The following is a 13,015-nucleotide window of genomic DNA, read 5'->3' on the forward strand; positions in this document are numbered from 1 at the left end:
GCATTTTGATTCAGAGCATTCAGTTTTAGCCTTTTATTCTCTTTACAAATTCTAGTCTCATTTGTCGATTTACTCGCAGATTTGTACTCTGTCCCTGCCAGTCAAGGCCTGTTTATTACTCCCATGTTAATAACTTTCTCACTGGCTTAGATTCTGTTCTTTGACTAATCACATCTTCCCAAATCTGATTCCTTTCTACCAACATTCAGCTTAATATGCTCCCTTCTGCTGTTGGAAAAGAACATTGGCCTTAGCATGGTTCAGGTGGAGACCCTCCCATCAGGAGAGATCCCACTGCTCCCACACTGACCTTGAATCACACAATGATCTCTCGAATCTGATTTGCCATATGTCAATTTGCATGTGCGCCCGGTAACAAGGCAGGACCTTTGAGGTCTGCTTCTGAATTTGTTCCTCATACCAACAATGCAGAACCTCTGTCTTTATCCCACCAACGGTACCTACATGGATCAGAATGGCTGGATCCACCCCCCCCCCCCCCCCCCCCCCCAACCCAGCCCTTACCACAGAAAACAATGGCAATGCTCCTCACTACAGTCTCCTACTGCCACTACATTCCTCCTAGTGTCTCCTCCTCTTGAATAGCTCCTTGTCCCATGGAGTCAGGGCCAGTTTGCTCACTTCACTGTAGCCCTCACTCTCATTCAGACAAAGTTAAAGAACCTCATCCCTGACGCACATTGAAAAGGCTCATGTTCCTGCCCTCCAGGTTGCCTCACCTGCCTCACTCAGTCAAATTGTCCTATCCCTGGACCTATCAGACGTCCCATCCTGTCCTTATCTACGTGTCACTTAAATCCAACAGTCTACTATATATCCACTCTTCTATATATCACACGAAGTTGGCTAGTTTTATATGCTCTGAAGACAAAAGGCCTAACTGTTTGACTAAATGAGGATCCTGTTTCAGCTGGCTCTTCATTAACTGCTTTTACACTGGAGCCTTTGGAAAAACTTTCTTTAAGGTCAGTAACCAAAGTGTTTAATGCCATCTACAAACTAAATCAGATATGTATGGGGTTAGAATTCTTTACCCAACAACTACATATACTCAGTCCTAGCTAATATTATAATAAGGATTGATATAAATACAAATACACACACACAAACGAACAACACCAGAATGATGGAGGCAGCCTGTAGCCGGGGCTGTTACTGAACATAAAGGTCTAATTTCCTCAGAGACATCCGGTACCTCTTCCAGGTTAGCGATGCACATAATGTACAACTTTGAAGGAAAAGGGAAAGGTAGGGGGAATTTGCTGTCCTCGGAGCGCTGACTGAGGAGAGAGAGGGAATGGCGAAGAGATCCTCGGCCTATTCCCAGACTCCCATCCGTTACAAGGATCACCTAAAAAAAAGAAATACTTCCAATCAAAATAAATGTCAATGTGTTCAAGGTGCTGCTGTCAGCAATTCCAAACAAGTTCAGGTTTATTTATTTACAAAGAAAATAATTTAATACTACATTCATTCATTTCATTATTCCATATTTTTACAGCAGGGACTGAAACCTATTTCATAGGCACACAAGTTTAAAGCACAAGAAACCAGAGACCAAAAAATCCCTGCTTTCTGCTGACACAGAGCTGAGACCTATGGAATTTATGCTGCATTTCTGTGCCAGCACGAGAGGAAGGGATTTGCGTTTCTATCGCACAACCCAAAATTTTCTAATGCGCTTTCCAGACAATAGAATATTTTGAAAGTATAGTTGCTATTGTAATGTAGGAATACAGCTGCCAATCTGCACACAACCAGCTCACAATCAGCTTGGTGACATTGACTAGATTGTGTGTCTTGGGGATGTGGGGAGGTAAGCACTGGCCTGGAAATAGAAGTGCTTTCCACTGCTTCTTTCAAATTATACCCTGGGAACTTTAACATCTCCACGAGCACGTGGCTCATTTTAACATCTCATCCGAAGGACTGCCACCCAAATCCACACCGAGTGTGTCAGCTTAGGTCTTGTCCTGAAGTCTGCAGACAGAGGTTTAAACTCACAGTGTCTGGCTGAAGGTGAAAATAATAGCAATTGAAGCACAGCTTAAAGAGAGAGCCAGTCAGTCACAGAAAGATCACAGTTTGTGTGGAAAGACTAACACCACAATCAGTGCAGTTTTTTAAAAATAAATGATAGGTCATACCGTACAGAAGCAGATTACAGTCAACTGCAGATTAAAATCTGATGAACAAATGTACGTGCTCCAGGTAGACACTTTCCTAACAGCCACTAACACCGTGTTCTCCAGACCCCTCACCCTTCAAGAATTGCTCCCAAACTGAACAGCAAAAGACAAATAAACACTCCAGAGATATACAGCAAAGATACGGCTAGTCACATGCTAATCGGAGTCAGCAGATAAATGTCTACTTAAGTCCAGTTACCTGACAGGGGATGCAGACACCCCACTCATCCTGCACAATGTTACTAATGCCATTGAGTGCAGACTCCAGGCAAGTCTTGTCATAGTCATCTGCAGAACTCAGTGCCTCCTGTAAAAGATTAGACATGATCAGTGAAGCAAGCTGCCAGCAACACCTAAGCTTTTAAACCTCAAATAACAGCAACCACTTATATTGATACAGAGCCTTTTACACTGTGTTTCAAGGTATTTCATAGGAACATTATAAAGATCCGACATGAAGCACGAGTAAATATTTGTCTTGATAAGAAGTGGCTTTGGTCAAAGGTTTTACAAAGTATTTCAAGGAAGAATGAGAGATTGGTGAACACAGAAAGATGCCATTCAGCTGGAGAGTTGATCAGAATCTGCAACAGCAGCTCAGAGTTCGATTCTCCCAGTTACTCTAAATTTTCTCTTCAGCTGTTTCCCCAATTCTGTTTGGAAAGGCTTGATTAACTCTCCCATCACCACACTTCCCAGCAGTACATTCCAGATTCTAATCTCTTCTTGCTGGAATGTCTTTTTTTCTGCGTTGATCTTTAGTTCTTTGCCTTAAATTGCTGCCCTCTGGTTCTTGAACCTTCGCCAAATGAAAGGGGTTCCCGGAACCGACACCTGGAAGCGGCAGCTACAAATCACTATAAAAGCCGGAGGAAAGATCACAGAAGTGCTTCATAGGAGGCTCCCAAGCACTGAGGATGTCACCGAGACAGGGGACGAAACGTCTGCAACACAAATTCCCAGCTCGAACACAACCACAACAACGAACACCCGAGCTACAAATCTTCTCCCAAACTTTGAATCCCTTTTTCTTTTCTTTGTTCCTTCACCAGATGTGGCCATCGCTGGATAGACTGGACTTTATCAATCTCTTCCTTTCATCGAGGTAGTGGTGGAACCTGCCTTCCCGAACTGCCGCAGTCTTTGGACTGTAGGTATAACCAGTGCTGATAGGGACAGTTTCTAGGGTTTTGACCCAGTGACACTGAAAGAATGGTGATATATTTCCATGTCAGGATGGTGAGTGATTTGGAGAAGAATTCGTAGTGTTCACATGCACCTGCTTCCCGAATTCTGTATAGACTCTCAATTTTGAATGTCTTTATTAAATCTGGTCTCTTCACCCAGTTCTCCAAGTTACTGAAATGTCATCATTCCTGGAACCCCTCCTCTCTGAACCTCACGAAACACTTCACATCCTTCTTAAAATTGAGATAAAGAGATGGAGATGTTTAATCCCTCAGTATCTAAAGAACTATAGCCAATAGTGGAGTCATTAAAACCAGGAATACACAAGAGGCCACATTTGGAGAACTACAGAAGTGCCAGAGGGGTGTAGGCTGGCAAAAAATCACAGGGACAAGGAGGCATGAGGTCACAGGGGATCGGAAAAGATCAGAAATTAGTTGGTAAAGAGGAGGGTTGTTTTTGTGATTGGAAGCCTGTGGCCAGCTGTATCCTGAAGGGATTGGTGTTGGGACCCTTGCAGTTTCTGATATACATTGTGACTGGGATTGAGTGTAGAAGGTACATTATTAAATTTGCAGAGAGATGAAAATTGGTGGGATTATTCACATGAAGCGTCAGGTTGAAATTGATCATCTGGTAATTTGGACGGAGTAATAGCAGATGGAATTTAATCCTAATCAGTTTGGGGTGATGTATTTTGGAAGGTCTAATATGGGAAGGATATACACAATAAAAGGCAGGTCCCTAGGGAGTTTAGAGGAACAAAGAAATGGTGAATATGTCCATAAATCCCTTAAAATGTGAGCACAGATAGATAGGGAAGTAAAGAAGGCATATGTAATGCTTGCCTTCATTAGCCAGAGCACAGAATATAGGAGTAAGGAAGTCTTGTTACACCTTTACGATGTGGAGTAGATGCCAGTGTTGGACTAGGGTGGACAAAGTTAAAAATCACACAACACCAGGTTTCATCCAACAGGTTTATTTGGAAGCACTAGCTTTTGGAGCACTGCTTCTTCATCAGGTGGTCGTGCAGCAATGTGTCCTGCTCCACAGCTACCTGAAGGAGTGGGGGTGGTGTTTCGCTGGAGGCCTCATTGAGGTGGATAAGATTATGTGAGGCATAGACAGGATAGACTAGGAGAATACTTTTTCTATGGCAGATGTGCCTAAGACCAAAAGGCCCAAGTTAAGGTGAGAAGTAAATGGTTCAGCAGAGATCTGAGGAATTCTTTCTCACCCAGAAGGTGGTAGGAATATGACTGCGCTGCCTGAGAGGGTGGTGGAGGCAGGTACTCTCACAACCTTCAAGCAGCAGCTGGATGAGCAATTAAAATGCAAGGGCATTGTAGGCTATGGACCAAGTGCAGGTAAATGGGATTATTGCAGTTTAATTTTTGTTGGTCAGCAGAGACAAAGTGGGCTGAAGGACCTGTTTCTATGCTGTTTGACTATGTCTCTAGAAGGGCAAGATATTACTATAAATACAATATCAACTTCCAGTTTCCTCTCCAGAAAGCACCAATTATTGTAATTCCTACTAGTGCCTCAGACAACTGACAATTTCACATGAAACCATCAGTAAGTTATTCCATCGTGGGGACTGGCTACAATCTTGTCTACGTGAATGTTGGTCACATCTGCTTTCGCCACTGGAAGCAGGAACCACCCAGACTTCTCCTGAGATACCTAACCTGGCATGAACAGTGTGGTCTGGACACTTTACCTTTACTCACTGTGATTCCCCAAACCACTTACTAGATCCTCCATTTCCTGATATTACAAATCATTCATCCAGTCACGTGGCAATTCTCCAATGAACTAAAGTTCAACTAATTGTATTTTAATTAAATACATTTATTATGGTTGCATTTTCCGATCTTTTCCAAACTCAATAAAAATGTTTCAAGAGGGCCAACGTCATCCCTGTGCCTAAGAAGGCTCATGCAGCATGTCTCAATGACTACCGCCTAGTGGCCCTAACTTCAGTGGTTATGAAGTGCTTTGAAAGGCTGATCATGGCATTAATCAAATCCTCCCCACTACTCTTGACCCACTACAATATGCCTATCGGACCAACCAATCCACATCAGATGCCATATCACTTGCCTTTCAGTCCTCCCAAGAACATCTTGACACCAAGAACAGCTAGTAAGAATCCTACTCATTGATTACAGTTCAGCCTTCAACATTATTATCCCCTTGAGACTGATTAGATTAGATTACTTACAGTGTGGAAACAGACTCTTCGGCCCATCAAGTCCACACCGACCCGCCGAAGCGCAACCCACCCATACCCCTACATTTACCCCTTACCTAACACTATGGGCAATTTAGCACGGCCAATTCACCTGATCTGCACATCTTTGGACTGTGGGAGGAAACCCACACAGACATGGGGAGAACGTGCAAACTCCACACAGTCAATCGCCTGAGGCGGGAATTGAACCCAGGTCTCTGGCGCTGTGAGGCAGCAGTGCTAACCACTGTGCCACCGTGCCGCCCATAAAACTTAGTGAACTCAGACTAAGGCCCACTCTCTGCAACTGGATCCTCTGTGGCCTGTGGGTCAGGAAACTATCAGTGAAGATTGGGGACAATATTTCATTCCCACTAACACTCAACGCTGGAACCCCTAGGTGCGTACTCAGCCCCCTACTGTGCTCACTATATACCAATGACTGCATGTCCAAATAGCAGACTAATGCCATTACAAGTTTGCTGATAACACCACCATAGTTGGTCGAATTTCATATGGTGACAAAACAGACTACAGACGGGAGGTGGAAGACCTGGAAAAATGGTGCACTAGCTCTCAATGCCGGCAAAACCCATGGAACTCATTATTGACTTTTGGTCGGATTTTACTCATGCCCCCCGCTAAACATTAACAGCACAGAGGTGGAATGAGTGGAGAGTGTCAAGCTCCTGGGAGTGGTCATCTACAATAAGCTTTCTTGGACCCTTCATGTGGACGCATCGGTTACAAAGGCCCAACATCTCTTCTTGCTCCTGAGGAAATTTGGCATGACGGCAAATACCCTTGCCAACTTTTATAGGTGCGCCATCAAGAACATTCTGTCTGGATGTATCAATACCTGGTATGGCAATTGTACCATTCAAGATTGGAGACGGGTATAGAGAATGGTGAACTCAGCTCAGACAATCACAAAGGCCAACCTCCCATCTCTAGAATCCATCTACCTGGCCCACTGTCAGGGAAAGGCCGCCAGCATTCTCAAAGATCCATCCCAACCTGGCAATGTTTTTCTACAACCTCTACCATCAGGGAGAAGGTACACAAGCCTGAACACATGCACCAGCTGGTTTTGTAAGATTCTATCCTACTATTGTTTGAATACTGAATGGACTCTCAAATTCTTAACATTACCTCTACCTGTCCTTTTGCCACTGTTTACCTATTATTTACTTATCTGTGCTACTTACCTGTGATCTGCCTGTATTGCTCGCAAGACAAAGCTTTTCACAGTGCCTCGGTACACGTGACAATAAATTCAATTCAATTCAAATAGGTTCAATGAGAATGAGGAGCCCCTACCTGTAGAGTATTGTAGTCTCTGGTGAAAGGAACCATGAGCTCCCAGAGTGAAGAGAAAGCTACAAGACAGGTGAACTCCAGTTTGTAATTGGTTGCCATGTGTTCAAATAGCATGCTTAGCCCATGGGCTGCCAAGTGCTTACGCTGGTATTCCTCTGTGCCCTCCAGAGAGACAGGCCTCGTCATGGAGAGAGAAACATCCAGTAACACCACGGTCGGCATGGCTGGTGACACAATCACTCAAACTATGAGCAGATATGCTGTAATCAAATTTTAAAAATGTTCTTGTAAAATTCTTTGTCATTCATTTGAACCAAATCTCAAAATAATCTAATCCAGCAATTGACCAGAGCAGCTGTGAGACACTAACTGGGTAATTTGCCACAGCCAAGGCACAAATAAATTGTGCTCATAGATTTACATAAATACAAACATTTAGAAAGGAGGCATACAGTCCATCCAACTTGCTGCTTTATCCAAGTCATTTAATAAAATTCCCTTATGAATCTTTCTCCACTTCAAGACAACATTCCCAAATTCTTACATTAAAACCCACCATCCAACAAGTCTACCTTCAACAATTTACTACCTGCAACAATAAAGTTGCTGATCGAAGACAGTAATCTACTCAGTGTGGAATGTTACAGGGAGAGGCTTGTGCTAGTTGTAAATTCAGTTTCAGTCCCAATCCCCTTGGCCCTGTAATTTGTTTTTAATCTGATTAGTTTGGATTAAAGCCAAACAAGGTGAAAATTAACACGGCCAGTGTTGGGGAGGCTCTTCATTCTGAGGATGCTCAGCAAAGGGAGAAGCTCCTGGTCGAATCTCAGTGATAAATGTTGGTCATTGTCCAGAATGTGGAGTTATCTCCTGATCCCCTCCCCCCTGGGACTCCCTACACCAGAGCCAAGATTAACAGACAGGTTTATTATTTATTGTATTAAAATATCGTCCATTCTCCATTACTGGAAGGAAGCTGCAAACGGAAAACAAACTCCCTTGTCCCGCTGCAGCACATACCCAAGCCCGAGGCTGTGCGGCCTAGAGCCCAAGGAGCCGCCGGCTTCAGAGTCCTCCGAGTCCGCCACCTCCTGTTCCGTCCTGTGTCCCCCACACTCCGAGTCCGCCACTTCCCGCTCCGATCCGCCCACATTCCCCTCAATATTCGTTCCGCAGACATAAGGACCCAACCCACAACAACATGCACCCACCTCAACTGAAGCCAACCCCAGAATGGTGGGAGGGGCACATCCATCTATGTCTAATACACCTGACCGAGTATCACACAAATCTGTCTAATTCAAAATATATAACTTATCCATGAAAGTACATTGTGCATAACTAAATATAAGTCCTATTTTTCACATTTAACATTTGTACATCAGCATTCCTCTTTCATTTCTTATATCTTCATCTGCAATAGAAACTTTTGTAAATTTGTCACACAGTGGTTATATTCTCCCATCACATAAGCACTACAGGTTTAAGGCAAGTCTTTTTTCCCCCAATAAGATGGACTTTTTAAAGATACTCTCTTAGTTCATTCCCTGGGTGTGAGCATTACTGATGAGACCACCATTTATTTCCCATTTCTAGTTGCTTTGGAGAAGATGACAGTGAGTTACTTTCCTGAATCACTGTGGTCCTTGGAGTATAGGTCCTCCCAAAATAGGAAGGGAATTGCAGCATTTTGACTCAGTCACAATGAAGCGCAGATATATTTCCAACTGAGGCTGATATGTGGCTTGGAGAGGAAATTGCAGATGGTAGTGTTCCCATGGATCTCTACCCTTGATCTTCCAAGTGGTAGAGATCATGGGTTTGGAAGGAGCTGTCTAAGGAGTCTTGGTGAGTTAATGCATTGGGCGGCACAGTGGCTCAATGGTTGGCACTGCTACTTCAGAGTGCTGGGGACCCGGGTTTGATTCCCGCCTCAGGCAACTGTTTGTGTAAAGTCTGTGTATTCTCCCTGTGTCTGTGTGGGTTTTCTCTGGGTGGTCTGGTTTCCTTCCACAATCCAAAGATATACAGGTTAGGTGAATTGGTCAAGCTAAATTGCCCATAGTGTTAGGTGCATTAGTCAGGGGTAAATATAAGGTAGGGGAATGGGTCTGGGTGGGTTACTTTCTGGAGGGTTGGTGTGGACTTGTTGGGCCAAATGGCTTGTTTCCATACTGTAGGAAATCTAATCTTGTAAATTGTACACTCTACTAAAAGTGTGCATATGTAATAAAGGGAGTGAATATGGGAGATGCTGATATGTTGCCAATCAAATTTGTTGCTTTGTCAAGCTTCTTGAGTGATTTTGGAGCTGCTCATATTCAGGCAAGTGGGGTGTATCCATCACAGTCCTAATTTCTGTTTTGTGTAGGTAAATAGACTTTGAGGAGAGTCAAGAAATGAGTAACTCACCAAAGATTTTTCAGTGACAGAGTTGGGTACTTCAGATGCTGGAGATCAGAGTCAAGATTAGAGTGGTGTTGGAAAAGCACTGCATGTCAGGCAGCATTCGAGGAGCAGGAAAATTGATGTTTCGGGCAAAAGTCCTTCATCAGGAATGATTCTTGATGAAGGGCTTTTGCCCGAAACATCGATTTTCCTGCTCCTCAGATGTTGCCTGACCTGCTGCGCTTTTCCAGCACCACTCTATTCTTGACAAAGATTTTTCAGTCCCTGACCTATTCCTGAAACCACAGTATTTATAGGGCTTATCTAGCTCAGCTTTCTGGTCAATAGGAACCCCACAGGATGTTGAGTGCGTTGCATTCAGTGATGGTAACAATGTTAAATGTCGAGGTATGATTCTTGACTCTCTTCTTGGTGATGGTCATTGCTTGCCTCTTGTGTGGTGCAAATGGTACTTGCCAATTGTCAGGCTCACAAATGGATGTGGTGGTACTGCAGAATTTAGATCTGATTTGTTAGCTATGGGATCACTTAGCCCTGTCTAGTGCATGCTGCTTCACCTTTTAGCATGCATGGGATACTTGTGTTGCAGCATCAACAGTTTGGTATCTCATTTTTGGGTATGACTCATGACATTGGTCTTGCTGCATATGAACCTTGACAGTGTAATTACCTGAAGAATTGTGAGTGATTCTGAACATTGTGCAATCATCAGTGAGCATTCCCTCTTCAGACCTTAAAATGGAGGAAAGGCCATTAATGAAGCAGCTGAAGATGGTTGGGTCTAGAATCCAATGCTGAAGAATTTTTGTTGTGAAATCTTGGGGCAACCCCAGGGTGGGTTGAGGGTTGGTGGTGGTAATGATTGACTTGCAATAACTGTAACCATTTTTCTTTGTGCCAGGTCTGATTCCAAACAGAAAAGGTTTGGTAGCAGTCCTTAAAATCACGCTTGGCCTTTCATGTCAAGGGCAGTCACTTCTGGAGTTCAGCTCTTTTGTTTGTGTTTAGACAAAGGCTGTAATGAGATCAGGAGCTGAGTGGCCCTCAAACCCAAACTGGGCATCACTGAGCAGGTCATTGCTGAGCAAATGGTGCTTATTAGCACTGTTGATGACATCCTCCATCACTTTGATGATGATTGAGAGTAAATTGATAGGGCAATAATTAGCCAGGTTGGATTTGTTGTACTTTTTTCATGGACAGGACATATCTGTGCAATTTTCTAATTTATCAAGTATATACCAGTGTTGTTGCTCTGCTGATTAAAAATGTGTTGCTGGAAAAGCACAGCAGGTCAGGCAGCATCCAAGGAGAAGGAGAATCGACGTTTCGGGCATAAGCCCTTTTTCAGAAATATGCCAGGCCATGAAGTTACAGATTATGTTTGAATACAGTTCAGCTGCAATTTTAGTCTACAGCTCCTTATTGGTGTCCAGTGTTGAACTGTTAGATCTGACCAAAGTCTGTTCTATTTACCACATTACCAAAAGGATGTGGATGCTTTGGGGAGGGTGCAGAGAAGGTTTGCAAGGATGTTGCCTGGTATGGAAGGTGCTAGCTATGAATAGAGGTTGAGTAGGTTAAGTTTGTTTTCATTAGAAAAAAGGAGATTGAGGGGGGACCTGTTTGTGGTCTGCAAAATCATGAAGGGTATAGACAGGGTTGCTAGAGATAAGCTTTTCCCCAGGGTGAAAGATTCAGTAATGAGAGGTCATGCTTTCAAGGTGAAAGGTGAAAAGTTTAAGGGGGATACACGCGGCAAGTACATTACACAGAGAGTGCTAGGTGCTTGGAACACGTTGCCAGCAGAGATAGTAGAGGCAGGTATGGGAGATTCATTTAAGGTGCATCTGGACAGATGCACGGGTAGGTGGGGAGCAGAGGGATTCAGACGTTTAGGAATTGGGCGACAGGTTTAGACAGTAGATTTGGTCGGCTCAGGCTTTGATGGCTGAAGGGCCTGTTTGTGGGCTGTAAATTTTCTTTGTTCTTTCATTTAGCACATAGGCTCTCACATCACAGTGGAGGTATCTTTGATGTGAAGGGGGTATTTTGTCCTCCACAAGGACTGTGCAGTGGTCTCTCTTACCAATGCTGTCATGGTCAGAAGCATCTGCAGCTAGCAGATTGGTAAGGATGAGGTCAAGTAAGTTTTTCCTCTTGTTAGTTCCCTCACCACCTGACACAGACCCAGACGAGCAGCTATGCCCTTTCAGACCCAACCAGCTCGATCAGTAATGCAGCTGCTGAGCCACTCTTGGTGGTGGACATTGAAATCTTCTACCCTGAGTACATTGTCATTGTCCTTTTCATCCTCAGTGCTTCATCAAAATGTTGTCCAACATGGGGGAGAATCGATTCATCAGCTGAGGGAGGACAGTACATGGTAACCGGTAGGAAGGTTTCCTTGGCCATGTTTAACCTGAAGCCATTAGACTTTATGGAGCCCAGAGTCAATGTTGAGGACTCTCAGAGCATCTCCCTCCCCACTGTATTCCACTGCGCTACCACCTCTGCTGGGTCTGTCTTACCAGTGGGACAGGGCATATCCCGGGATGGTGATGGTGGGGTCTGGGGCATTGTCTGTAAGGAATGATTCCATGGGTGTCACTATGAGGCTGTTGCTTGACTAGTCTGTGAGACAGCTCTCCCAATCACAATTCCAAACTTTATAGAGTTGACAAGACTGTGTTGTCGTTTCCATCTCTCCATAGTTTGGAAGAAGAATCATTTAGAACTGGAAGCATTGATTTATTTTTCTCTCTCCACAGGTGCTGCCTGACCTGCTGAATTTCCCCAGCATTCTGTGTTTATTTCAGATTTCCAGCACCTGCAGGTATTTTAAATTGAGATGTTTAAATACATATTTCCAATAATTCCAAACAAAACGAAATAACGAATCGTGCAGACGTATTAAAACGCAGAAGTGAAGCTTTTTAACGGGATTCACTGTCCTGTAATGTACAGACCTCTCTGATCACTGAGGGAGGCTACTGTTCCCACCCTCCGCGGGTCTGATACTGACCAGTATTGACCCTCAGATCGTTTACAGATGATTGCAAGATACAGCAGACGGTTTATTTCACGGCCTGTAGCAGTCAGACTGCTGCGGATTTGGATTGAATGACCAATAACAATCAAGGATGGAGCATGTTTATTTTCTGGGACAGAGTGCTGAGGTCACACTCCTGTTGGTGTTAAGTTGCCGGAAAGGCGGGTTAATCTCTTTAGACTCTTAGTCAAATAGCTGGCAGCGACCTTCACACTTGACCCGGGATTAGCTCCAGGCCACTTTCGTCCTTGTCCCGTCCCCCGGGCAGAAACTGAGTGACCCAGGCCCCTCCAGGGTCAGGACGCGAAAGCTTTCAATCCCCCCAGTGTGGAGACTTCGCGATTTGATCATTTATTATTTAATTTGTTGACTCTAATCCAATAAACTGAGAGCGACAATTGGAACATTTTAATCCAAGCTCATGGGTCTATGACTTTGTGGATTATTCAGAGACAAAGTAAATAGTTTCTGTTCGCAGAGAAACCGATTCAGGATGTGAAGGAGAAGCTGAGCCCTGTTCTGTGAGAATGAGCAAGAGGCAGAGACAGCTCCCGGGCAGATCTGATTAAAGCCTTCTCTCGCTTTCCTTAAGCTCCT

The 13,015-nt window shown here is 44.0% G+C and overlaps 1 protein-coding gene across 1 annotated transcript in view; it reads right to left on the reverse strand.

Moving 5' to 3' along the window:
* The window catches only part of ints14 (integrator complex subunit 14), a 34,511-nt gene extending 26,449 nt beyond the window's left edge, over window positions 1-8,062 (reverse strand). Inside the window, exons 1-4 of the mRNA XM_060853208.1 lie at window positions 7,978-8,062; window positions 6,958-7,217; window positions 2,410-2,517; window positions 1,217-1,372 (exon numbers count right to left, since the gene is read on the reverse strand). Coding sequence (XP_060709191.1) covers window positions 1,217-1,372; window positions 2,410-2,517; window positions 6,958-7,179 — 486 coding nt within the window. The 5' untranslated portion in view covers window positions 7,180-7,217; window positions 7,978-8,062. The remainder of the gene's footprint in view (window positions 1-1,216; window positions 1,373-2,409; window positions 2,518-6,957; window positions 7,218-7,977) is intronic.
* Window positions 8,063-13,015: the final 4,953 nt, after the last annotated feature.

Source organism: Hemiscyllium ocellatum, chromosome 39 (assembly GCF_020745735.1).
Source record: "Hemiscyllium ocellatum isolate sHemOce1 chromosome 39, sHemOce1.pat.X.cur, whole genome shotgun sequence".
NCBI classification, from domain to species: Eukaryota; Metazoa; Chordata; class Chondrichthyes; order Orectolobiformes; family Hemiscylliidae; genus Hemiscyllium; species Hemiscyllium ocellatum.